We start from the raw sequence: 24,961 nt of genomic DNA, 5'->3' as shown, positions 1-24,961 counted from the left end.
CCAACACTGCAGGGATTTGTCTCAATATAGGTGGGCCGATGCTAATTACACGCTAATGAGAAATGGCATCCAAGGTTATTCTGGAGGTGGAATGGTTAAATTTGATATTATTACAGGCATTGGATCACAGGCTGAACATGTTATAGGATGAGCCAGGATTGAGCACCAAATTAAAAAGCTAATTTAGGCATTCTGTAGGCTGTGAACTACACTGCAACTGTTGAAGGTTCCAATGCCAGGCAGAATATTTTGTACACACCACCTTGGTAGGCTCCCCAGTGAAGGGAGATCAAGGAGTACAATGGACTGTGAATTTATTTAAAATAAGAGCTTTAAATACCCTAGTGCTTGAAAATCAGCCAGTGCTGGGGCAAGCCACTGATGAAGGTAGAAGTCTTGTCAAAGTTGCATTGGAATTCCAAAGAAAGTTGGAAAATCCCAACCATGCCAATTTCCAAGTAGTATATACACAGCTTATTGTGATATCTATTTTCCCAAGGTACTGCTAGCAACTGAATGCTGCTCTTCTTGTTAACAAAACATAAGTTTTATTATTGTTTGGATTCTGCCTATTTAGAAGAGTTGTTTTCTTTAGAACTTTTTGTGAAAAATCTGTCTGAGAATTTGATGAAACAGGACTTAAAAATGCAGTGAGTTATTGCAATTAAAGGCACACCACTCATGATTTTAACTTGTGCTTTGATCACTATATTGTCAAGTTGTCATATTTGAAGATAGCATTATGGACAACAAGGATTGGTGTTGAATGAAAAACATATCAAATGATAGCAAATCTGTAACTTGTAACTGCTGCAGGCTTGGAAGTGTTATTGCCTTGAAGTCAAAAATGTTGTGTTTTTTATCTTTCATGTTTCATTAAAAACAAAAGTTTTTGATTTTTTTATAGATTAGTACTAACATTTTTTCAGTGGACTAATATAGTGCCTGAATTTTATGTATCAGCACAGAAGATTTTTAAAGATCTCGACTCATTTTTTTACTGACCAATTCTTTATGTTTGGATAATGCATTGTTTGTCTTTGCTATTCTTGCTCTGATTTCTTTATGGCCGCAACCATCTTCTGATAAGTGCTTCTGAGGTACTTAGATTGTGATACCCATTCCAGCAGTTGACCACTTTTCTTGACCTTTGCTTTCCCAATATTATTCCAATCTTCACAGCTTTTGACTTTTTTTTACATTAATTTTCATTCTGCAAGTTTTCACCACTTAATTCTACCCAGTAGTATCTGCAGATCTTCTGTTGTGCTAGCCACTAGACCTGGATGTCTGCAAACCTCACTACCTTAATCATGTGATTTCCTGCTTTGACACACTTTTCTATACTTCTTCTGGTTCTTTCTTTTATCATGACTTCTGCACAGTCCTCAAAGAGATAGTAGAGAGCTTGTCTTTCCCCACACCCAGTTGCGTTATGTTCAGTTTCACCAAACATTAGCCTGATTGTAACAGTCTTTTGCATGTACACAACTACAATTATTCCTTTATGTCTCCAATCAACTCTAAGTGTTTTTTGTCAGTTCATCAGGTTGGAAGCTTTCTCATAATCCACAAAATCACATTCAATGTAATCAGGACTGGGATTTGGATGTATCATTGTATGAGGCTGAAACATGGGTCTTTAGAAAAGCAGATATCCAAAGATTAGAAAGTTGTCAAATGGGATTTGGGAGAAGGGTGGAGTGAGTCAGTTGGAGCGAGCACAAGTGAAATGAAGAAGTTCACAGCATCGTAGAGGAGAAAAGGCCTTTAGTGAATATCATCAAGAAAAGGCAACAAGATTGTTTTGGCCATATTCTAAGGCATGAGAACTTGCTGAAGGAGATGATTGAAGGAAGATTAGATGGATGTAGACCAAGGCAACTGAAATTGAAAATGGGAGGCTCCTACAAGCAACTGAAGAGGAACTACAAGATCACAAAGCATGGAGAAATCTGCCCTTAGACAGATAGCTACTTATGACTATTGCAGAGGACGGAAACCGAGAGAGTAAGGGAAATGATGATAAGCATTGCTGCTATGAAAACCATGGCTTGCAGGGCAAGGCAAGAGCTAGCTGAGGTCATCAAAGGCAGCAGGATTGCTGTAAGGATGTGACAACAATTCAGAAATAAGTTTAATTGTTCACTTTCAAATAGACAGGCAGCAAAAGATAGAACTGGAACCTAATATTTAAATACTTACAAACTTTTATTGACAGCAATACATGTTACAAACATGTTAGGTCTAACCCACTAACCAAGTTCCAGGATTTTGATCCAGCAACAAATGAAGGAAAGGCAGTGAAGGAATTTCCAAGCCAGGATGGTGAATGACTTGGAGGGAAACCTCCTGGTGGTGGTGTTCCCAAGTATCTGCTGCCCTTGCCTTTCTGTGGTCGTGGGTTTGGAAAATGCTGCCTAAGAAGCCTTGGTGAGTTCCTGCAGTGCACCTGTAGATGTACAGACTGCTACCACTGTCCATCAGTGTTGGAGAGAGTGAATGTTTGTGGATGGTTTGGCAATCAAGTCGGCTGCTTTGTCCTGGATGGTGTTGAACTTCTTGAATGTTGTTGGAGCTGCACTCATCCAGGTAAGTGGGGAATATTCCAACACACTCCTGACTTGTGCCTTGTAGATAGTGGACAGGCTTTTGGGAGTCAAGAAGTGAATTCCTTGCTGAAGGATTCCTTGCTCCTGACCTGCTCTTGCACAATCAGGATTATATGGCTAGTCCAGTTCAGGTTCTGGTCAATGGCAACCCCAAGGATGTGAATACTGGGGGTTCAGCGATGGTAATGCCATTGAATTTCAAAGATTTCAGTCTGTAGTATATATGAGAATCTCCATTTAATGCCCACCACCCAAATACAATTATTCAATTACTATACAGTTAACATTATTGACTTTCCCAGAAGGTGGTAAGTATTAACCTTTACATATGTTTAAAAATGTCATGGGGCTTGGGCAAACTATTCCTATCACATAATGTAGTGAGCCAGTTAAAATACTTACAAGTAAAAATGAAACAGTCTCATGTGCAATAAAGATCAACTTAGCCATCACAAGTCACACCTTACCAACCAGTATCTATAATGATATAATGCATAAAAAGCTAACAAATCAGCATCACCCTCCCATGATTGCAACTGCTGAATAGAAAGGGGGAAAAATACTGCAGGAAACCTTGATGCTGCAATAAGGCGTGAAAATTGGATTTGGCTCTGCAAGAGAAAACAAACAAGCCAAGCTATTGAAGGAGAGTGTTGTGCATTCACAATGCCAAGACTTGGCATACAGCAGTCTAGTGACAACTTGGGGTTGGGAGCTGGGTGGGGGACTATCGAGAAAGATTACGAGGGGAGCACTACTAAATGTGAATAATTGAAAACTAAGAACAGGGATGAAGAAATGACATAACCTCCTGCAACATTCAGGCAGACAATGATTCCAGGTCACCATTATCCTGCTTTCAAAAGAATCCTTTTGCAGGATGCAAGTTTGTTGAAGTCACTGTGTGTATATCATCTCCACCACACAAACAAGTGTGAAGGCATCTATATTTTGCATGTGTGAGAAGCTGATGCATGGTATTGGAAATACACACATATTCTTGAAATAAGTGTCAACTTCTATATATGAAAGGATTGTGCATGTAACGATTCACTTACATAGTTTTGTGCCAATTGAATGCCCATTAGCTGGACATTAATATAGTAATATCCTTTTAGATTTATGTTATGAATGCACCTCTCCACTAAAGCTACTGCATCCACCGAGATCTCAATCATTACACCTTGGGCAAGTCTGTGAGTTGGTCCAAGCCAAAAGCACACTCTTACTGATCCATAGCCAAGGAGGCAGCCATGACATGTGGATGCACTGATACACTGGCAGGTGGCTTATTCAAGCTACATCTCTCTTACCCTGAAACCATTCAATTGTTTTGGTGCTCTACACTGGAACAGAGTGCTGGGAGGATTCATAACTTTGGTTTCAGGTCCTGTCTCAGCAGGCGGCACAATTCTGATGTTTTACCTGTGAAACCAAAGCTTTTAAAAGCATTATCTCTCTCCCTAACGACCAGAATGTCTACCTCACTCACTCACTGTGAACTTCCAAGAGGACATTTCTCCTTGGATATCGTACTGGCAATGCTAAAGGACCGTTTACAGCTGACCCCCTTTCACATGGCACAAAACATATAAGGATTCCAAGGGAACCCCTATATGCAGCTTTGGCAGATGTTCTCACTGCACCCAAACTTTAGGGAGACACAACTCCTGTGAGCTCTAGAAAAGCAAGAAAGGCACTGATGCAAATTCAGTAACTAAAATTCCTCCACATTTCAGAGTTGTCCAAGAGCATCTTTGACTTCAGTGTAGGCGGATATTGTATTCGCTGCAACAGAACAGGACGGGCGCTGGGCAAGAAATCAATCTGCATTGTTGGCCTGAAGTTAAAAATATGATTAAATGGATAAATGTGAAAATGGTTTGATTTGAGTAGCTGGTGCCTCCTTCAGATGGAACACTGTGAGGACCTTTTCAAATGAGGTCAGGACATTCAGAAGTTGGAGGCACAAATCGGAGACTGCACTTCCCTTCCCTAGTTTCCTGGGTTTGCTATGCTCAGAAAAATTGCTCCTAGTGTTTCCTCAGAAGAACATTCAAGGTTAGTCAGACAAGTTGCTCAAACCTGCACGTCTTTTTGATCCTTCAGGCAACAGCGAGTGGATGGATTTGCTATGCAATGGTTGATTCTCTGCATCGAGATCTTGACAAGTACATCAGTGTCACTCGGCCCCTTGATTCCCGCTGCTGGCCCTGACTGCGGTCGCTTCCGTGGCCCCAGTAATGGGTTCTGTGTCGACAATTACAAGCTGGGCCTCGTAATAGATGCGGGCAAGATCAAAGCCGCCCCTGAGGCGAAGCAGCAGCAATATCATTACGAAGCAGAGAGAGGAAGAAGGGCCATTGTGATCAAAAAGGGAAGAATGGCTGGGGTGGGGGAGGGGGAGTGTATTGTTAATTCCCAGGCCTGGAACAGAAAGGGATATAACACTGTCTCTGATCTAGCACAGATATCTCAAAAGGAAAGAAGAATTTGAAGGGAGAGCGCTTTTTGTGAATTGAAATGGAATCCGAATGGGAAGAGGTAAACTGCAAGGGGTCGGGGATTAAAGAGTCTCTGTGCAGGGGGCAGGGTGTGCGGAGAGCAATGATGAAGGGTTGGTTGGCTAGATGTAGATTGAACCGAAAGGTTTTATAATTTCCTATCACTGTTTTAGAATAAAACTCAGCAATTATGGGGGAAAATATGTTTGGGTTTAAGTAGGTGACCCATTTTTAATGCACATGTCCCCGGTTCTCTTTCAAAAGAGCCTTTGCTGCTGTCTGGAGAGACAGAAATTGAATTTGCTGTCTAAAGTCCTGACCCCTTCTACGACACAAATTTGACGGTTACATTTCTTCACCCTGTTTCCTGTTTCAAAACAGATTTGTTTTTTTTTTGGCAGTTTTGTATTGTCTGTTCCGGTTAAGAATTGGTTTTCGAAACTCCAAAATGATTTAAGTGTAAGGGCCTCAGAGATGGGTAGATTGGAGGGGGGCTTTGGTTCTTTTTAAACTTGGTTTGAATTCGAACCCATGCTCACAGGGGAGTGTGTCCAGCTCTCAAAGTCACGGAATTAGTTTCTGTTAAACGGGGAGAGGCAACCCGGCGGTATTTTATGTTTAAATCCTTACTTACTTGCTTTTCCTCTCTGGGCTACATGTGTGCCATCTTGAGGCTGCGTCTGTAGGGAATTGGATCTGTGATTCTTTGGAAGGACTGGCTGGCTTCGGAGGCGCTTCTTTCTCAGACTCATCAACTCCCTTGACCATTCCCTCGGGAGAAGGGGGCAGGTTTTCGAACATTTTCGGCGCTGCTGGCCGTATGCCGGCCCCGCTCACGACATATGACCCTTCGGGCAACATCTGGAGACCTTTCAAGTCCTCCAACAGCGAGACTTCCCCCTGGCTCCGGGACTTGACGCCGGAGGGTGATGAATCTGGCACGGACCTCGACATGGTCAGCTCTTGCCAGTTTTCCAAGGCCAGGTCCTGCATCTCCGAATATTTCCCTTCTTCGCTTGACAGCAAGTATTTCCGTTTGTTGAGGCTGTGAAAGACAATGGGGAAGATCTGAAACATTTTATCAATGGCAGGTACCGTTTTGAATTGAAATAGTATTCGGTGACAGTTGGCATCTGGAGTTGGCAAAATTCGGGGAAACAGTTGCGATGGTGGGGTGGGTGGGGGGGGGGACGGGTGGGGGGGATGAACAAGTTCCTATTCTAGAACCTAAAGGTCGGAGAGAATGTCGGTGCTTGCAGACGAACTTCAAAACCAAATGACCCAACAGTTCGATCCCTTTGTTGGGCCACATTGCCATTTATAGATGGCCTTTCTGGTGATTGCGTTTGCTTCCGTTTCGACCAGCCAAAGCCGAGCGACTAAAGGTCACAAATGCAAGAACAAAGAGACCCATAAAGTCGGAATGAAGAACGGGTGAGCCACATTTTACAACAGAAAAGAATAAATCCTTTCGTAAAATGGATAACTCTTTGTCTTGTCAATTTTGTCACACGGGCATGCAGTAAAACAGCCGGCCAACAGAAACAACGCGAGTTTTTTAATATATATTTTATACTTAAGGCAATAACATAACGGCAAGGCACTGCAGATAGGAGTATTCTCAAAGAAAAATAAACATTCAACCACATGAGGAGGTAGATATTGGAACACATGACCCCAAGTTTGAACAAGGAGGATGGTTTTCAGGAGGGTCTGTAAAGGAAGAGCCGGAGAAAGGTTGGATGAGGGGGAAGAGTATAGGAAAGGAATTCCAGGCTTTATAAAGCATTGAATCCAGGGAATTCGTACAATGCAGAAGGAGGCCATTCGGCCCATCGAGTCTGCATTGAATCTGCGAAAGTGCATCTCAAGCAGCTACCCCGCGCCCCCGTTCACCTAAACGACAGATTTTTCACCTTTCATCTTTCTATGCCTTTTAGCTTTGACAAAAGATCGTCCGGATTCGAAACGTCAGCCCTTTCCTCTCCTTACAGATGCTGCCAGACCTGCTGAGATTTTCCAGTATTTTCTCTTTTGGTTATCTTTCACCTATCCCGGGTACCCGGCTCATTTTACCATCGCTAATCCACCTAACCTAACATATCGGGCGGCACGGTAGCACAATGGTTAGCACTGCTGCTTCACAGCTCCAGGGACCTGGGTTCGATCCCCGGCTTGGGTCACTGTCTGTGTGGAGTTTGCACATTCTCTTTCTGTCTGCGTGGGTTTCCTCCGGGTGCTCCAGTTTCTTCCCTCAGTCCAAAGATGTGTGTGTTAGGTTGCTTGGCCATGTTAAAATTGTCCTTAGTGCGTTTAAATGCGTGGGAACACGGGGGTAGGGCCTGGGTGGAATCGTGGTCGGTATAAACTCGATGGGCTGAATGTCCTCCTTCTGTGCTGTACGGTTTCTATGATTCTATAGACACTAAAGGGAAATTATCATGGTCAATCCACCTAACCTGCACATCTTTGGACTGTGGGTGGAAACCAGAGCACCCAGAAGAAACATACATGGGGAGGATGTGCGAAGTCCATACAGTCACCCAAGGCTGGAATCGAACTTGCATCCTCCTCGCTGTGAGGCAGAAGTGCGAACCACTGTGCCGCCCTTTGACAACTGCAAGTTGGGTCTCCAATGGTGGAGCAATGAAAATTGAGGATGCAAAACAGGGCAGAATTAGAGGAGGTCAAATATCCCAAAAGGTGGTATGACTGGAGGAGCATATTGAGATGGGAGCAGGGTAGGGGGGCGGGGGGGTAGTGTGGCTGTTGAGGCCATGGAGAGATTTTGTGAATGAGTATTTTAAATTGAGGTGTTACCTGACCCAGGAGTACACAAGTTATGTGCCCTGATCCTTGGAGGCAGCAACCTAAAAAAACTCACAAATGCACCATTCCACAATAAAGGGGTGGCATATTCAAATGCACCAATTGTGCACAGTAAGGGGGGGGGGGTCGGGTGGCGGACAGAGGAATATCAGTGCTGGGTGAATGGGACTTTGTGCGAATTAGTATACCAGCTCATGCTTCTGTAAGGAGGAACCATAGAAAAGTTACACACAGGAGGCCATTCTGTCTACCCATGCTAGCCCGAGGACACCAGGTGGAAGGCTGCCCACGATATACGATGCATTCACACCATAATAAACGCAAAACCATGGAGGAGCTGTCCTTGAGATCCCAACTCAGACAATGCCCCATTTAATTTCAGCTCATCAATGGAAACGAGCCAAAATCTTTGGTGGAATTAATTTACGGCCTCCCCTTTCAAAGGAACGGGAAAGCAGTTACAAATCTGGAAAAAATATATTTAAAAAAGAAAGACACGCTCAATTACACATGAGCTTCAGCTCTTTGTCTTCACACATTGGGTCTAGGTAGGTGGAGGAGGTGGGAGCCGCCGCGCCCCTAGGGGCCGCCAGCGCTCATTGCTGGAATCAGAGTCCAGGCGGCGGCGTCCAACCAAACTTAGTTGTGGGAGGAGGGAGAAGGGGAGGGCGGGGCTGCAGCGGACGGCGTCGCCGATTGGCGAAGCGGGCTTGGGGCCCTGCCGCTGAGTGGCTAGTGCCTGGGAGAAGCCCCGCCCCTCTGCCACCACGCGCTCCCTTTGTGCAGCAGGTTCGGTTGTGGCGCGGTGCGGCTAAGATGGCGGCGGCAGCGGCGGAGGAGGAACTGGTGTCCCAGAGAATGGCTGTGGCAATATGAAGCAAGAAGGCAGCGGCGGCGGTGGTGGAGGATAACTGTCCCGGCGGCTGGCTGGCTGGCTGAGTGTCCCGTTATATTCATTCCCCTTCTCTCTCTCTCTCCCCCCAACACCCCCTCCCCCCCCGCCCCATCGGTTCTCCACATTGACAAGGGAGCGAGGAATTATCTCGGCCTTTGTGTGTTGCTCTCCCCACCGCGAAGTTTTCCTTTTGGGGAAAGCCAAAAAAAAATCTGACTGAGAGAGAACAATAATCGATACGGGACTTTTTTTTTAACCAAACAAAACAATACACAACATAAATGATGAAATTAAAGCAAAACCAGACTCGGACTTATGATGGGGACGGGTATAAGAAGCGAGCGGCCTGTTTGTGCTTCAAAAGCGAGAGCGAAGAGGAGGTAAGAGGTTTTTTGGGGGGAGGGGGTGGAGACCTGGACCCAGTTTCTGCAGGTTTGCTGAGGTGTTTTGGGTGGGGTTGGGTCTGGCGGGGGGGCGGCTTCAGACAGTTCCTCTCCCCCACCAAGGCAAACAAACAGTTCCTCCTCCCCGACACCCCCAGGCAAAGTTCCACCCACCAGGGCAGATAGAATCTCCACCACCCCCTCAAGGTGGAGAGAGACAGAGGACTGTTATCGCCGCCTTCCCGGGAGATGGACAGTATTTCTTGCCTTCCACACCACCCCTCCCACCGGGAGACAGGCAGATAGTATCCCACCCCCCGAGGCAGACTATTTACCCCTCCCAGAGACACACAGACTGTATTCCCCCTAACTCCCTGAGACAGACTGGATGATGTCCCCTGCCCAGCTCCCACCCCCCACGTCCCCTCCTCTCTTCCACCACCCCCCTGCCACGTCCCCTCCTCTCCTCCACCCCCCCCCCCCCCACGTCCCCTCCTCTCCTCCACCACGTCCCCTCCTCTCCACCACCCCCCCCCCACGTCCCCTCCTCTCCACCACCACCCCCCCCACGTCCCCTCCTCTCCACCACCACCCCCCCCACGTCCCCTCCTCTCCACCACCCCCCCCCCACGTCCCCTCCTCTCCACCACCCCCCCCCCCACGTCCCCTCCTCTCCACAACCACCCCCCCCACGTCCCCTCCTCTCCTCCACCACCCCCCTCCTCTCCTCCACCACCCCCCCCCACGTCCCCTCCTCTCCTCCACCCCCCCCCCACGTCCCCTCCTCTCTCCCACCGCCCCCACGTCCCCTCCTCTCTCCCACCGCCCCCACGTCCCCTCCTCTCTCCCACCGCCCCCACGTCCCCTCCTCTCTCCCACCGCCCCCACGTCCCCTCCTCTCTCCCACCGCCCCCACGTCCCCTCCTCTCTTCCACCGCCCCCACGTCCCCTCCTCTCTTCCACCGCCCCCACGTCCCCTCCTCTCTTCCACCGCCCCCACGTCCCCTCCTCTCTTCCACCGCCCCCACGTCCCCTCCTCTCTTCCACCGCCCCCACGTCCCCTCCTCTCTTCCACCGCCCCCACGTCCCCTCCTCTCTTCCACCGCCCCCACGTCCCCTCCTCTCTTCCACCGCCCCCACGTCCCCTCCTCTCTTCCACCGCCCCCACGTCCCCTCCTCTCTTCCACCGCCCCCACGTCCCCTCCTCTCTTCCACCGCCCCCACGTCCCCTCCTCTCTTCCACCGCCCCCACGTCCCCTCCTCTCTTCCACCGCCCCCACGTCCCCTCCTCTCTTCCACCGCCCCCACGTCCCCTCCTCTCTTCCACCGCCCCCACGTCCCCTCCTCTCTTCCACCGCCCCCACGTCCCCTCCTCTCTTCCACCGCCCCCACGTCCCCTCCTCTCTTCCACCGCCCCCACGTCCCCTCCTCTCTTCCACCGCCCCCACGTCCCCTCCTCTCTTCCACCGCCCCCACGTCCCCTCCTCTCTTCCACCGCCCCCACGTCCCCTCCTCTCTTCCACCGCCCCCACGTCCCCCCCTCTCTTCCACCGCCCCCACGTCCCCCCCTCTCTTCCACCGCCCCCACGTCCCCCCCTCTCTTCCACCGCCCCCACGTCCCCCCCTCTCTTCCACCGCCCCCACGTCCCCCCCTCTCTTCCACCGCCCCCACGTCCCCCCCTCTCTTCCACCGCCCCCACGTCCCCCCCTCTCTTCCACCGCCCCCACGTCCCCCCTCTCTTCCACCGCCCCCACGTCCCCCCCTCTCTTCCACCGCCCCCACGTCCCCCCCTCTCTTCCACCGCCCCCACGTCCCCCCCTCTCTTCCACCGCCCCCACGTCCCCCCCTCTCTTCCACCGCCCCCACGTCCCCCCCTCTCTTCCACCGCCCCCACGTCCCCCCCTCTCTTCCACCGCCCCCACGTCCCCCCCTCTCTTCCACCGCCCCCACGTCCCCCCCTCTCTTCCACCGCCCCCACGTCCCCCCCTCTCTTCCACCGCCCCCACGTCCCCCCCTCTCTTCCACCGCCCCCACGTCCCCCCCTCTCTTCCACCGCCCCCACGTCCCCCCCTCTCTTCCACCGCCCCCACGTCCCCCCCTCTCTTCCACCGCCCCCACGTCCCCCCCTCTCTTCCACCGCCCCCACGTCCCCCCCTCTCTTCCACCGCCCCCACGTCCCCCCCTCTCTTCCACCGCCCCCACGTCCCCCCCTCTCTTCCACCGCCCCCACGTCCCCCCCTCTCTTCCACCGCCCCCACGTCCCCCCCTCTCTTCCACCGCCCCCACGTCCCCCCCTCTCTTCCACCGCCCCCACGTCCCCCCCTCTCTTCCACCGCCCCCACGTCCCCCCCTCTCTTCCACCGCCCCCACGTCCCCCCCTCTCTTCCACCGCCCCCACGTCCCCCCCTCTCTTCCACCGCCCCCACGTCCCCCCCTCTCTTCCACCGCCCCCACGTCCCCCCCTCTCTTCCACCGCCCCCACGTCCCCCCCTCTCTTCCACCGCCCCCACGTCCCCCCCTCTCTTCCACCGCCCCCACGTCCCCCCCTCTCTTCCACCGCCCCCACGTCCCCCCCTCTCTTCCACCGCCCCCACGTCCCCCCCTCTCTTCCACCGCCCCCACGTCCCCCCCTCTCTTCCACCGCCCCCACGTCCCCCCCTCTCTTCCACCGCCCCCACGTCCCCCCCTCTCTTCCACCGCCCCCACGTCCCCCCCTCTCTTCCACCGCCCCCACGTCCCCCCCTCTCTTCCACCGCCCCCACGTCCCCCCCTCTCTTCCACCGCCCCCACGTCCCCCCCTCTCTTCCACCGCCCCCACGTCCCCCCCACCTCCCCCCCCCAACATGGATTGCATTAGTGTCTTTCTCATTGAATAAGACTGTCACTGCGTATCCCCAAATTCTTTTCCACTGGACGTATTGCAGACTTGTTGGGTGGGGAATGTCTTCCCTGCAGTCTTAACTAGTTTTAATGCGCCTTGTGCATTTCTTTTATATACAAAAGAAACGAAGCTCGCTTGCTGAATAGTAATTTGCTGCTTACACACAATGTAAGAGAGCGCTGTGGGGGGTGTTAATCATGCTGCAAGTTAGTCATGTCAGGCAAGGTTGACTTCTGTAACTGGCAGGTGGGCTGGCAGCTTTGCAAAAGGACGGAGACAAGGAAAGGTTCATTGCTCCATGTCAACAAATATTTTATAAAAACGCCGTAGTTCACCATTTTGAAAGCATGTATGCAATTCCTTGCTTTTAAGCTGCTATCATATTTAAAAAGTAGTGAGATTTAAATTGACACAAGCAACTGGAAACATCTGAAGTCAGCATCTGCCTGCATTTTTTTTTAACTGGTGAAAATGCGAGTTAATCAAAAACAAAGCTTGGTTGTTTTGGATCTATATTCTTGAAGTGTCACATTTTCCAATCAGTTTCAACATGTCCTGGCTTTTGGCGATATGTATATGCGTGGAAGCATTATGGTTGCTACAGTCTTCCCTGTTTATCCAATATTATGAACAACAAGAAAGTTCTTGTTTGCAACTCCTGTTGAGCAGGGAAATGGTCGTTTGATGCCCTTCTCGTTCAAGGAGCAAAAGATGACGTGGGAATGTGCTGGCATTTGAATGACAAATTGTTTGAGTTTCACTTTGAGAGTAAATCAAATATGTTACAGTAACACAATGAAGCTGTCTGGTCTCTGAAGACTTTTAAGCTATAACTGTTTCAGAAACAGCTTTGCCATGCATCAAGTAGTGAAGATTGTTGAATTTAGAGTAAAATAATAGATGAAAATCAGCATAACGCTGTTTCTAAGCCTGCGTTCTTTTTACCTGACCTAAATGATAACTAATACGTGAAACCTATTTGTGAAAGCCATTTCTTCCTAATTGGCTTCCATCATGCCTGTATGCAGCAGGTGCTTGTGTCAGAAAATTACTTGATCCCTGGGCAGGCAATGTGGCAACTTACGGACTAGAAATTGGAAAAATTCATTATATCTGATGTAGCCCATTGGACAACTTTGTTTAATGTCTGTATTAGTGTTAAGAACATAAGAAATAGGAGCAGGAGTAGGCCATCCAGCCCTTCGAGCCTGCCCCGCCATTCAGTAAGATCATGGCTGATCTGTCGCTGCTCAGTTCCACTTTCCCGCTTTCTCCCCATAACCCTTAATCCCCTCTCTTATCAAAAACCCATCAACCCGTGTCTTAAAAATATTTAGCGAGGCAGCCTCCACCACTTCAACGGGCAGAGAATTCCAGAGATTCACCACCCTTTGAGTGAAGAAGTTCCTCCTCAACTCCATTCTAAACCGCCCCCCTTTTATCTTGAGGCTGTGCCCCCTAGTCCTACTGTCCTTTTTGAGCGGGAAGAGTCTCTCCACCTCTATCCTATCCATCCCATTCATCATCTTATAAGTCTCAATGAGATCTCCCCTCATTCTTCTAAACTCTAATGAGTACAAGCCCAGTTTATTCAGCCTCTCCTCATAGCTCAAGCCCCTCAACTCTGGTATCAGCCTAGTAAACCTCCTCTGCACTCCCTCCAAGGCCAAAATATCTTTGCGCAGGTGCGGCGCCCAAAACTGCACACACTACTCCAGCTGCGGCCTCACCAATGCCCTATACAGCTGCAGCAAGACCTCCCTACTTTTATATTCAATCCCCCTCGCTATGAAGGCCAGCATCCCATTTGCCTTCCTGACCACCTGCTGCACCTGCAAGCTGGGTTTCTGCGACTCATGCACAAGGACCCCGAGGTCCCTCTGCACCATCGCCTGCTGCAGTTTTTCGCCCCGTAAGCAATAGTCCTTCCTACCAAAGTGGATTACTTCACACTTGCCAACATTAAATTCCATTTGCCATTTCCTGGCCCATTCGCCCAGCCTATCTAGATCCTTCTGCAGACTCTCCACACCTTTTAAACTTTTTAAACTAACACACATTCATTTGATCTTCAGATGCAATCTATTTCATACCTGATCATTGTATCGCTGTGTTGCTTTTATAATCTTGTTCCAAGCTTCAGGGTATCTATTCCAGCAAGTTAAGAGAGCTTTGTAAAGCCATCTATCCATGTAATTTTCATTCAACAACTCTGAAAAAGATTGCTTAGATTTTGGTCATTCTTGTTGAAGTAATGTGCAAATCAAGTTCTGTATTTCTATTTACTTGCTATGACCCTGTAATTTACTTGTAAATGAATGTTAGTTTGAGCTTGAACTCTTGATAGTATATTAATGCAGAAATTATGTGTGTAATATGCTGCCCACCACACACACATAAGTGTGGTGGGCAAACCAGGATATGTATCATAGCAAGCTACCCCATTCACAATGTGGATAACAGCAAGTTTCAGTTCATTTGCAACTCATTTCACTTATAGAAGTTACCTTTTTACTGCAATGTTTGATTTAAATGTTGGATGAAAGCCTAAACTGAGACAGTAATGATCAAAATGAGCTGGCTAAATTTACATAGCAGTTTTGTGTTTAAATGAGTGACCCATTTTGCTCAACTGTCTCAGCCTTTGGCAGTAAACTTACAATACAGTATAACATGTCAGTGATAACAGTAGAGCTATTGAGAAACAGAAGGTCACAAAGCAATGCTTCTGTATCTGCAGTGCAGAAAACATTTGTGACCGTGCAACCTGGTAACATGTTATTACAGTAATTATCAATTAAGTTTAAGGTTCATAAATTCTTGTTGACTGCTTATACAAATGCAAAACCTATGAACTATTCACTTTCCATACTCTCCTTTAATGCCATTTTTATTTTCTTGGATTGAGTATTCTGCAACAGAGCATTCTCATTCTCATCTCCAGCTTGACCTTGTTTCCCAGGCAACCCTGAAACTAATATATTACAATGCTGTTAAACAACAGCAGCCATAGAATTACAATACTTTATCAAATTCCTGGATGCATTACAGAAGATTCCAAAAGTATATGGAGAAATATAATTTAGAAGCTTATACTTTGTGCACAGCTGACTGTCTAATTGAAGGAAATCAGAAGAGTTCCAGCACTTGTGTAACATTGAATGCTGTCTATGCATTTCTAATGTTAAAACAGCAAGAAGTATTTTAAAATGGGTGCATAAAAGAATAGATGGTGATAGCGGAGCTCCATCTTTATAGCCAGTTACAAAATCAAATGTCACAAAACTCCAATACAGTTTTCTGCATGTAATGCAAACATTACTGAATAGTAAATTGAAATGAATTTAAACAGACCATTCATCATTTGTCCAAAATCCACTTTATTTGGAGATTGGAATCATTGCTTGTTTTGTTGCTGTGTAAATAAATAAGATAATGGTCTTGGGCAGTTCTGTTTTTGTTTGACTGGCTGCCATTTTATGTAGTTTTGGAAATGAAGCTTGTGAGTACTTAGTGTCTTTGTTAAACTGTTCTAAACTGCATATTTTTTAGCAAGTATTAATCATTTAGCAGAATCAGTTGTCCATTTGTGGTTGAGTATCTAATAGTTGTAAGGCATTGCATGATTTTGCTTTTAGCCTATCCATTGTCAGTAATAGCCAACGATTCTAACCAAATATTCAATAAGTTTGCTTCTGCAAAGTGCCTTATGTCAGCTGCACATTATTTCATAAGTGTTCTGCCTTGCTCCATTTTACTTTAGAGGAAGTTATAAGTTGTATGGAGTAATTTTTTTCTAGTTTTACATCTATCTCCTTGCCCTTCAAGTTGTGATGAGGGAAAAATGAGTTAGGAGCTTTGAATTTATGTAATGTTCTGACTAATCATGAGCAACACCGTAGGAGATGCATTCACATTTCACAAATTTTGGCTGCATGTTTTTCACCAAGTAAAGCATAACTATCCAACTGAATGCTCATAAATGACGAAGTTGGTATTGATTTAACAGTTAATATAAATTGTAGTTATACTCAAATGCTGATACAGGTGGAAGATGTAAGTCAAGTGTTTTCCCTTTTGTAAAATATGATTCATGGTTGTAGGAATAAACAAAATAGTTTAGTTGTAGCTGTTCCATGGATTAGAATCACCACAATATAGCAGGCGGCAATTCGGCCCATTGAGTCTGCACTGACTGTCAGAGCATCTTACTCAGGACCACCCCCTGCTGTATCCCTGTAACCCCACACGTTTACCCTGCTAATCCACCTAACCTACACATCTTTGGACACTAATGGGCAATTTAGCATGGCCAATCCATTTAACCTACACATCTTTAGACTGTGGAAGGAAACAGGAGTATCCAGAGGAAACATGGAGAGAACATATGTACTGTGCACAGATAATGACCCAAGGCTGGAATAACAGGCTATTGAAAATCCAGATATTCAAATCTGTGGCCTTGGAGCAAGGATATTAACTTCCTGATTTGTGCAAATAAGGTTGAATTCAGGATTGATTCAATTAACAATTAGTACCCACATGTGAAAGAAAATGCAAATTCACTTCCATTTAATAAATGATCATTGGCTTCATACACCACTGGATCCTTGGTGAAAGGACCATTGGCTTCCTGGTGAAAATTGCATCATTTGGGAATTGCAGATGATCAGGAAAAACATTACTGTGACATTTTATTTGTCTATGTCAGAAGTTTAGCAAGTTCAAGATGTACTATAATGTGATGAATTTTATACATGCTGAATATCGTGAAGTCTGTGATACATGATCAATGCAATATTTGAACCATATATTTCAATATATTAATATTGATTTGAAAGGGACCCCCAGGATCTGCCCTTGAAGTAGATGCTGATTTTTGGAATTGTTGTTTGCAGGCAAGCTCCATTTCCATACGTTTCTGATATCCCACCAAACTTCAAAGCTGCTGTATGAGACTCCTGAAATAACTCTGTGCTGTCAGCCTTTGTTTGATATCCCATCCTGAATTCGATTCATGACTTCCAATACAAGATTATATGGACCAAAACTATAACCTGCCACAAGTGCCAAGGTCTTCCTACAGTCCAAGGCTAGATTAGGGCATTCAGTTCCTCAAACCTGTCCCACCATTTAATTAGGTTGTGTCTGAAAGTTACCTCAGCTCCAGTTAGCCAACACTACTGTCATTTGATACAATACATACCAAAAATATTTTGTAAATGAATTGGCATATGATAAATTTATTAATTAACCTGGCTGGATCTAAGCAAATGAAAGTAGACATTGACTATACATGCAATTAAAAATATATTTCTATGGGTGGGGGGAGCAACTCAGAAGCTGAGCTATTGGAGTCGTAGAGGTTTACAGCATGGAAACAGGCCCTTCGGCCCAATTTGTCCATGCTGTCCAGTAGTCCAGAAACTACAAAGTATTGTGAATGAAGCCCAGCCCATCACTCAAACCAGACTCCCACCCATTGACACTGTCTACACTTCCTGCTGCCTTGGAAAAGCAGCCAGCATAATTAAGGACACCATGCACTCGGACATACTCTCTTCTACCACCACCTGTCGGGAAAAAGATGCAAAAGTCTGGACACAGACAAACTAACTTGAACAGTTTCTTCCCTGCTACCGTCAGACTTCTGAATGGACCTACCTCACATTAAGTTGATCTTTCTCTACACCATCGCTATGCCTATAATACTACATTCTGTGCGCTCTCTTTTCATTATGAACAGTATGCTTTGTCTATATAGTGCGCAAGAAAAAATACTTTTCATTATATACTAATATGTGACAAAATAAATCAAAAATCAGTTTTTACTTTCAAGATAATACCTATTGCCTGTGTTTGGCCTGTACCCATGTATATCCCTGTATACCCATGTAACTGTCCAAATGCTTTTTAAAAAACAAAATTGTACCCACCTCTACTACTACCTCTGGCAGTTTGTTCCAGGCATTTACCACCAGTGCGAAAAAGTTGCCCCTCTGGACCTTTTGTATCTCCTGTCACCTTAAACTCTATCCAGTCTCTCCTTTAACTCAGACCATCAAGTCGTGGTGCATCCTAATTTAATCCCTATTGCACTCTTTCTAATTTAATATCCTTTCTCCAATACGGTAACCAGAACTATACACAGTATTCCAAGTGTGGCCTTACCAGTGTCTCGTACAACTTCAAGATGTCCCAATTCCTGTATTCAGTGTTCTGACCAATGAAACCAAGCATGCTGAATGTCTGCTTCACCACTCTGTCCATCTGTGAGTCTGCTTTCAAGGAGTTATGAACCTGTACCATTAGGTCTCTGTTCTATAACTCTCTCCAACACACTTCCATTAGCTGAGTAAGCCCTGTCCTAGTTCGATCTACCAAAATGCGTCACCTTGCATTTATCTAAATTAAACTCCATCTGCTATTCATCAGCTCACAGGCCCAATTGATGAAGATTTTGTTGCAATCCTGGATAACGTTTACATCCACTATGCCACCAATCTTGGTATCGTCTGCAAACTTACTAACAGTGGACCCAGCACCAATCCTTGAGGCAGACCTCCAGTTTGAAAAACAACCCTCAGCTACTACCCTTTGGCTTCTATCGTCAAGCCAAATTTGTATCTAATTGGATACCTCACCCTGGATTCTGAGAGATTTAACCTTGTGCAACAGTCTACAATGCGGTGACTTGTCAAAGGCCTTGCTAAAGTCCATGTAGACAACATCGACTGCATTGCCTCATCTATCTTCTTCGTTACCCCTTCAAAAAACCTCAAATTCATGAGGCATGATTTTCCACTCACAAAGCCATGCTGACTAATCATGGCTTTGAGAGTGGAATTCCTTAATCAGCCCTTGCTTCTTTAAGTGCCTGTAGCTCCTGTCTCTCAGAATACCTTCTAACAACTTATCCACTATAGACATTAGGCTCACCGGCCTGTAATTCCCAGGCTTTTCCCTGCAGCCCTCCTTCAAAAGCACAGCATTTGCCACCCTGCAATCTTCAGCCATCTCACCTGTGGTTGTCGATGATTCAAATATCTCTGCTAGGGGACATGCAGTTTCCTCTCTAGCCTCCCGTAGTGTCCTGGCGTTCATCAGGTCCCAGGATTTATTTATCTTGATGAGCTTTAAAGCTTCCAGCATCATCTCTGTAATATGTACACTCCTCAAGACATCACTATTTATTTCCCCAAGTTCCCTAACTGCCACTCCTTTCTCAACAGTAAATACTGATGAAAAATATTCATCTAGGATCTCACCCATCTCTTGTGGGTCTGCACGTAGATGACCTTGTTGACTGTTAAGAGGCCCTCTTCACTCCCTAGTTAGATTTGTGCAGGTTTTTACTGAGTTTAGGTTGTGATTTAAAATTGACCAGAAAACTACTACAAGTTTCTGTGCGCAGCAAAAATAGGCACCTGGCATCTGGAGAGGATTTGCAGTTATGTGAATTGGCTCACAATTTTGCATCTGCCAAGTCATTTTTTTTCCCCAGATATCTGAGTTTGACGATTTAACTTAACAAAGAGCTCCTGGTTTTGAATTGTGTGAACAGTGCATCGCCTGAAGCGATTTGACATTAGGTTTTAGGCTAAATTGTAATACCCTGTGTGGTTGTGATCCTGAAATTTGCACCATTTTGAATGCTGTAACTCATGGCAACATGACAGAAGCCTGCTTTTTAAACTACCCGCTCACTGTCTGATGTCAGAATCACTGAGCACTTGTTTACTTGCAGTTTAGAAGAAACAGGTCTGGAGGGCAAATCTCAAGGCTAATATAAGTCTGTAATAAACATTTGCTTTATCATGTTTGGTTCTGATTAATGCCTGTGAAAGTTTCAAAACAAACTCTAGGCAACTAAACTTCTTGAAAATGATCGAGTTTTGTTTGCACTTTTCCATTGTAGCAACCGGCTATCTGTTAAATTTTGTAGCGACAGTTTAACTTAAGTTTTATATGAGCAGTCAATAAGTTGTAAATTTGGCTAATCTGTGCCATTTATCTGTATTGTTCAGTGATTAGAACTTGGCTTTAGAATGTTTAGTATGTGCGAAGCAAAAGGAAGAAGCGCAATTCAGGAGGTGTATAAAAATGTAAAATAATTCTTGTGATTCAATATCATGTCAGAAAATGATAACATGCTAATAACCAGTCAGCAAATGAACCATTAGGGATAGTGTGAAAATGAACATGTTGCAAAATAGTAATTGTTTTCAGAAACATTTTCATTATAAAGGAAATTAAGTATTGTATTTATATAGCAGTTTTCATGGCTACAGGATCTCCCAAAGCAGCCAATGACATACTTATGAATTGTAGTCAGTGTTGTTATGTAGGAAATACAGCAGCCAGTTTGCATACAACGCGTTTACACAAGCAGCAGTATTATAATGTCTAGATAATTGCTCTTGTGATGTTGATTGAGATATAAATATTGGCCAGGACATGGGGGATAACTTCCTGGTCTTTGAAAGAATTGATTGGGATATTTTGCATCCACCTGAGAAGGCAGACAGCGTTAGTCAGCCTTGATTTTTGTGCTGAAGTCCTGCACCGGAACTTGACTTCATAATTTTGTGACTCAGATATGAGTGCTACCAACTGAACTACAGGCAACATATTTAAAGCTTAGAACTTAGTTTATGCAGATTCCATAATGTTTTTAACAATCTGGTTCTGCGTATACATATAATCCAGGTGATTTATATTTGCTTGAGACTGTCGAGCTGCATAGCCTGAAGTAGGAAATGTAGATACTTTTTTGAATATACTTTTCCCTCGTGCACTTGTAGGAGTTTTGTAGGTGAGAATTGCTATTTAAGGACCATGTGAATAAAACTTTGAGTAGAATTATGAAAATCTGTTTAAAAGGTCTTATCACAATTTGTCTTTTGAATACTTGAATGAAAGTTTCCATCATCCTAATATTATTTTGATGAATATGTTGTCCCTATGTCGTGAGGTTTCATTTCTAATTCTATGCATCAGGATTTTAGTTAAGTATCCAAACTAGACTGCTTAAAGCTTGAAAGATTATTTTGAAAAATTGCATTGATTGTCGCATCGTATGTACCGAACTGAGGAGAATCCTAAAAATCCATAACAATTCTTCAGGTGGTGTGCACACCAGCAATTGTTTACTAGTCAAAAGAATTGACCAGATTTTGGATAGAGGCCTAATTCTTTTGTAATTAATCATCTTTCAAATAAGTGTGCAGTGAACAGTCAAAATTCTCACTCTTTTTGGGTAGGTTGAGAATTGTAAGATCTAGTAAGAGTTTTTATAAATAGGAAGAGGCTGGCTAGGGTGAACGTTGGACCCTTAGAGGATGAGAGGGGGGACTTAGTGGTAGGGGATGGGGAAATGGCTGAGGTCTTGAATAACTTTTTTGTTTCGGTCTTCACGGAGGAAGACGTGAATAATTTGCCGGGTGTTAGAGATGGAAAGCTGGTAGGACTGGAGGGTCTCAATGACATTATTGTTACTAGAGAGGCGGTGCTCGACAGACTGGAGGGACTGATTGTGGACAGGTCCCCAGGACCGGATGGAATGCATCCGAGGGTTCTGAAAGAAATGGCGGAGGTGATAGTGAATGCCTTGGTGGTTATTTTCCAAACGTCGCTGGATTCCGGGGAAGTGTCGGAAGATTGGAAAGCGGCTAATGTTACACCGTTGTTTAAGGGTGCCAGGCAAAAGGCAGGGAATTATAGGCCGGTTAGTTTAACGTCTGTTGTAGGTAAAATGTTAGAATCCGTCATCAAGGAGGAAATAGCGAGGCATCTTGAGGGGAATTGCTTGATAGAGCAGACGCAGCACGGTTTCGTTAAGGGGAAGTTGTGTCTGACAAATTTATTGGAGTTCTATGAGGATGTGTCTAGGGCGGTGGATAGAGAAGAGCCGGTGGATGTGGTCGGTCTTGATTTTCAGAAGGCGTTTGACGAGGTACCTCATGAGGTTATTGCAGAAGGTAAGGGGACATGGAGTTGGGGGTAGGATGTTAGCGTGGATAGACGATTGTCAAATAGGAGGCAGAGAGTGGGGGTTAATGGGTGCTATTCGGATTGGCGGTTGGTGACTAGTGGAGTGCCCCAGGGGTCAGTGCTGGGGCCTCAGCTATTTACCATTTATATAGATGATCTGGAAGAGGGAACCGAGTGTATGGTGTCGAAATTTGCTGATGACACCAAGATTGGTGGAATGGCAAATTGCGCGGAGGGTGTGGAGAGTCTGCAGAAGGATCTAGACAGGCTGGGCGAATGGGCCAGGAAATGGCAAATGGAATTTAATGTTGGCAAGTGCGAGGTGGTCCACTTTGGTAGGAATAATGGTAGGAAGGGCTATTACTTAAGTGGCGAAAAACTGCCGCAGGCGACGGTGCAGAGGGACCTCGGGGTCCTTGTGCATGAGTCGCACAAACCCAGCCTGCAGGTGCAGCAGGTGGTCAGGAAGGCGAATGGGATGCTGGCCTTCATAGCGAGGGGGATTGAATATAAAAGTAGGGAGGTATTGCTGCGGCTGTATAGGGCATTGGTGAGGCCGCAGCTGGAGTAGTGTGTGCAGTTTTGGTCGCCGTACTTACGTAAGGATATTTTGGCCTTGGAGGGAGTGCAGAGGAGGTTTACTAGGCTGATACCGGGGTTGAGCTATGAGGAGAGGCTGAATAAACTGGGCTTGTACTCGTTAGAGTTTAGAAGAATGAGGGGAGATCTCATTGAGACATACAAGATGATGAATGGGATGGATAGGATAGAGGTGGAGAGACTCTTCCCATTCAGAAAGGACCGTAGGACTAGGGGGCACAGCCTCAAGATAAAAGGCGGGCAGTTTAGAACGGAGTTGAGGAGGAACTTCTTCACTCAAAGGGTGGTGAGTCTCTGGAATTCTCTGCCCGTTGAGGTGGTGGAGGCTGCCTCGCTAAATATTTTTAAGACGCGGGTTGATGGGTTTTTGATAAGCGAGGGGATTAAGGGTTATGGGGAGAGGGCAGGAATGTGGAACTGAGCCATGACAGATCAGCCATGATCTTATTGAATGGCGGGGCAGGCTCGAAGGGCTAGATGGCCTACTCCTGCTCCTATTTCTTATGTTCTTAATCTTTAGAGAGCTTGCAGTTAAATCTGGTTTCCTGTAAATTTTCCTTTCTGGATTTGTGAAAGGGAGATGGTTTTTTTAATTTGATGTATTGTCACATATTAACATGCCGTGAAAAGTATTAATTTCGCGCTACATAGACAAAGCATACCATCTTAGAGAAGGAAACGAGAGCGCAGAATGTAGTGTTACAGTCATAGCTACGGTGTAGAGAAAGATCAACTTAATGTGAGGTAACTACATTCAAAAGTCTGATGGCAGCAGGGAGGAAGCTGTTCTTGAGTCGGTTGGTATGACACCTCAGATTTTTGTATCTTTTTCAGGACGGAAGGAGGTGGAATAGACAATGTCCGGTGTGCATGGGGTCCTTGATTATGCTGGCCGCTTTGTCGAGGCAGTGGGAAATATAGACAGAGTCAGTGGATGGAAGGCTGGCTTGCGTGATGGATTGGGCTACATTCATGACCTTTTGTAGTTTCTTGCGGTTTTGGGCAGAGCAGGAACCATACCAAGCTATGATACAACCAGAAAGAATGCTTTCTGTGGTGCATCTGTAAAAATTTGGTGAGAGTCATACTGACTTGCCAAGTTCCCTTAGTCTTCTGAGAAAGTAGAGGCTTTGGTGAGCCAATGTAATGTCGGCATGGGGGGGACAAGGACAGGTTGTTGGTGATCTGGGCATCTAAAAACCTGAAGCGCTCAATCCTTTCTATTTCACCCCTGTTGATATAGACAGGGGCATGTTCTCCTTTATGCTCTCTGAAGTTGATGGCAATTTCCTTTGCTTTTTGACATTGAGGACAAGATTATTGTTGCTGCAGTAGCTCACCAGATTCTCTATCTCATTCCTGTACTCTGTCTCGTCATTGTTTGAGATCTGACCCACTACGGTAGTGTCGTCAGCGCACTTGAAAGTCGAATTAGAGGAGCATTTGCCCATACAGTCATAGGTGTATAAAGAGTAGAGTAGGGGGCTGAGAACACAGCCTTGTGGGGCATTGGTGTTGAGGATGATTGTAGAGGTGGTGTTGTCTATCCTTACTGATTGTGGTCTGAAAGTTAAGTAGTTCAGGATCCAGTTGCAGAGGGAGGTGCCGAGACCCAGGCCATGGAGTTTGGAGGTGAGTTTCATGGGAATAATAGTGTTGAAGGCTGAGCTGTAGTCAAAAAATAGGAGTCTGACGTAGATGTCCTTGTTATCTAGACGTTCCAGCGTTGAGTGCAGGGCCAGGCAGATGGTGTCTGCTGTGGACTTATTGCGGCGATAGACAAACTGTAGTGGATGCAGGTAGTCCAGGAGGCTGGAATTGATTCGTGCCATGAGTAGACTTTCGAAGTACTTCATAACGATGGATGTTAGAGCCACTGGCCGATAGTAATTAACACGTGCCACGTAGCTTTTCTTAGGCACTTGGGTGATGGTCATTGTACTGAAGCAGATAGGGACCTCAGATTGTTGTGAAGAGAGGTTGAAGATGTCTGCAAATACTCCCGCCAGCTGATCTGCACAGGACCTGAGTGCTCGTTCGGATACCACATCCGGGCCAGTCGCCTTCCATGGGATGGCCTTCGAGAAAGCTGCTCTGACATCTGCAATGGTGCCACCAGATACAGGCTCATCCAGGGTGGAGGGCATGCTCTCGCTGACCTCTTGCTTAAAACAGGCATAGAATTCATTGAGCTCATCAGGGAGGGGTGCATTGAAGGTGGCAATTTTACATGCCTCCATCTTGTAGCCTGTTATGTCTTGCA

At 46.1% G+C, this 24,961-nt stretch overlaps 2 protein-coding genes across 2 annotated transcripts in view; one reads left to right on the top strand and one right to left on the bottom strand.

Moving 5' to 3' along the window:
- LOC145356899 (uncharacterized) overlaps positions 1 to 6,236 on the bottom strand; it is a 46,155-nt gene extending 39,919 nt beyond the window's left edge. The window contains exon 1 of the mRNA XM_080209884.1: positions 5,751 to 6,236. Coding sequence (XP_080066010.1) covers positions 5,751 to 6,193 — 443 coding nt within the window. The 5' untranslated portion in view covers positions 6,194 to 6,236. The remainder of the gene's footprint in view (positions 1 to 5,750) is intronic.
- A 2,504-nt stretch (positions 6,237 to 8,740) lies between these two features.
- LOC145357021 (diphosphoinositol polyphosphate phosphohydrolase 1) overlaps positions 8,741 to 24,961 on the top strand; it is a 72,490-nt gene continuing 56,269 nt past the window's right edge. The window contains exon 1 of the mRNA XM_080210066.1: positions 8,741 to 9,220. Coding sequence (XP_080066192.1) covers positions 9,122 to 9,220 — 99 coding nt within the window. The 5' untranslated portion in view covers positions 8,741 to 9,121. The remainder of the gene's footprint in view (positions 9,221 to 24,961) is intronic.

The sequence above is a fragment of the Carcharhinus amblyrhynchos genome, chromosome 22 (assembly GCF_965287045.1).
Source record: "Carcharhinus amblyrhynchos chromosome 22, sCarAmb.v2.hapA, whole genome shotgun sequence".
Classification (NCBI taxonomy): Eukaryota; Metazoa; Chordata; class Chondrichthyes; order Carcharhiniformes; family Carcharhinidae; genus Carcharhinus; species Carcharhinus amblyrhynchos.
This window is presented reverse-complemented; position numbering and strand designations above follow the sequence as displayed.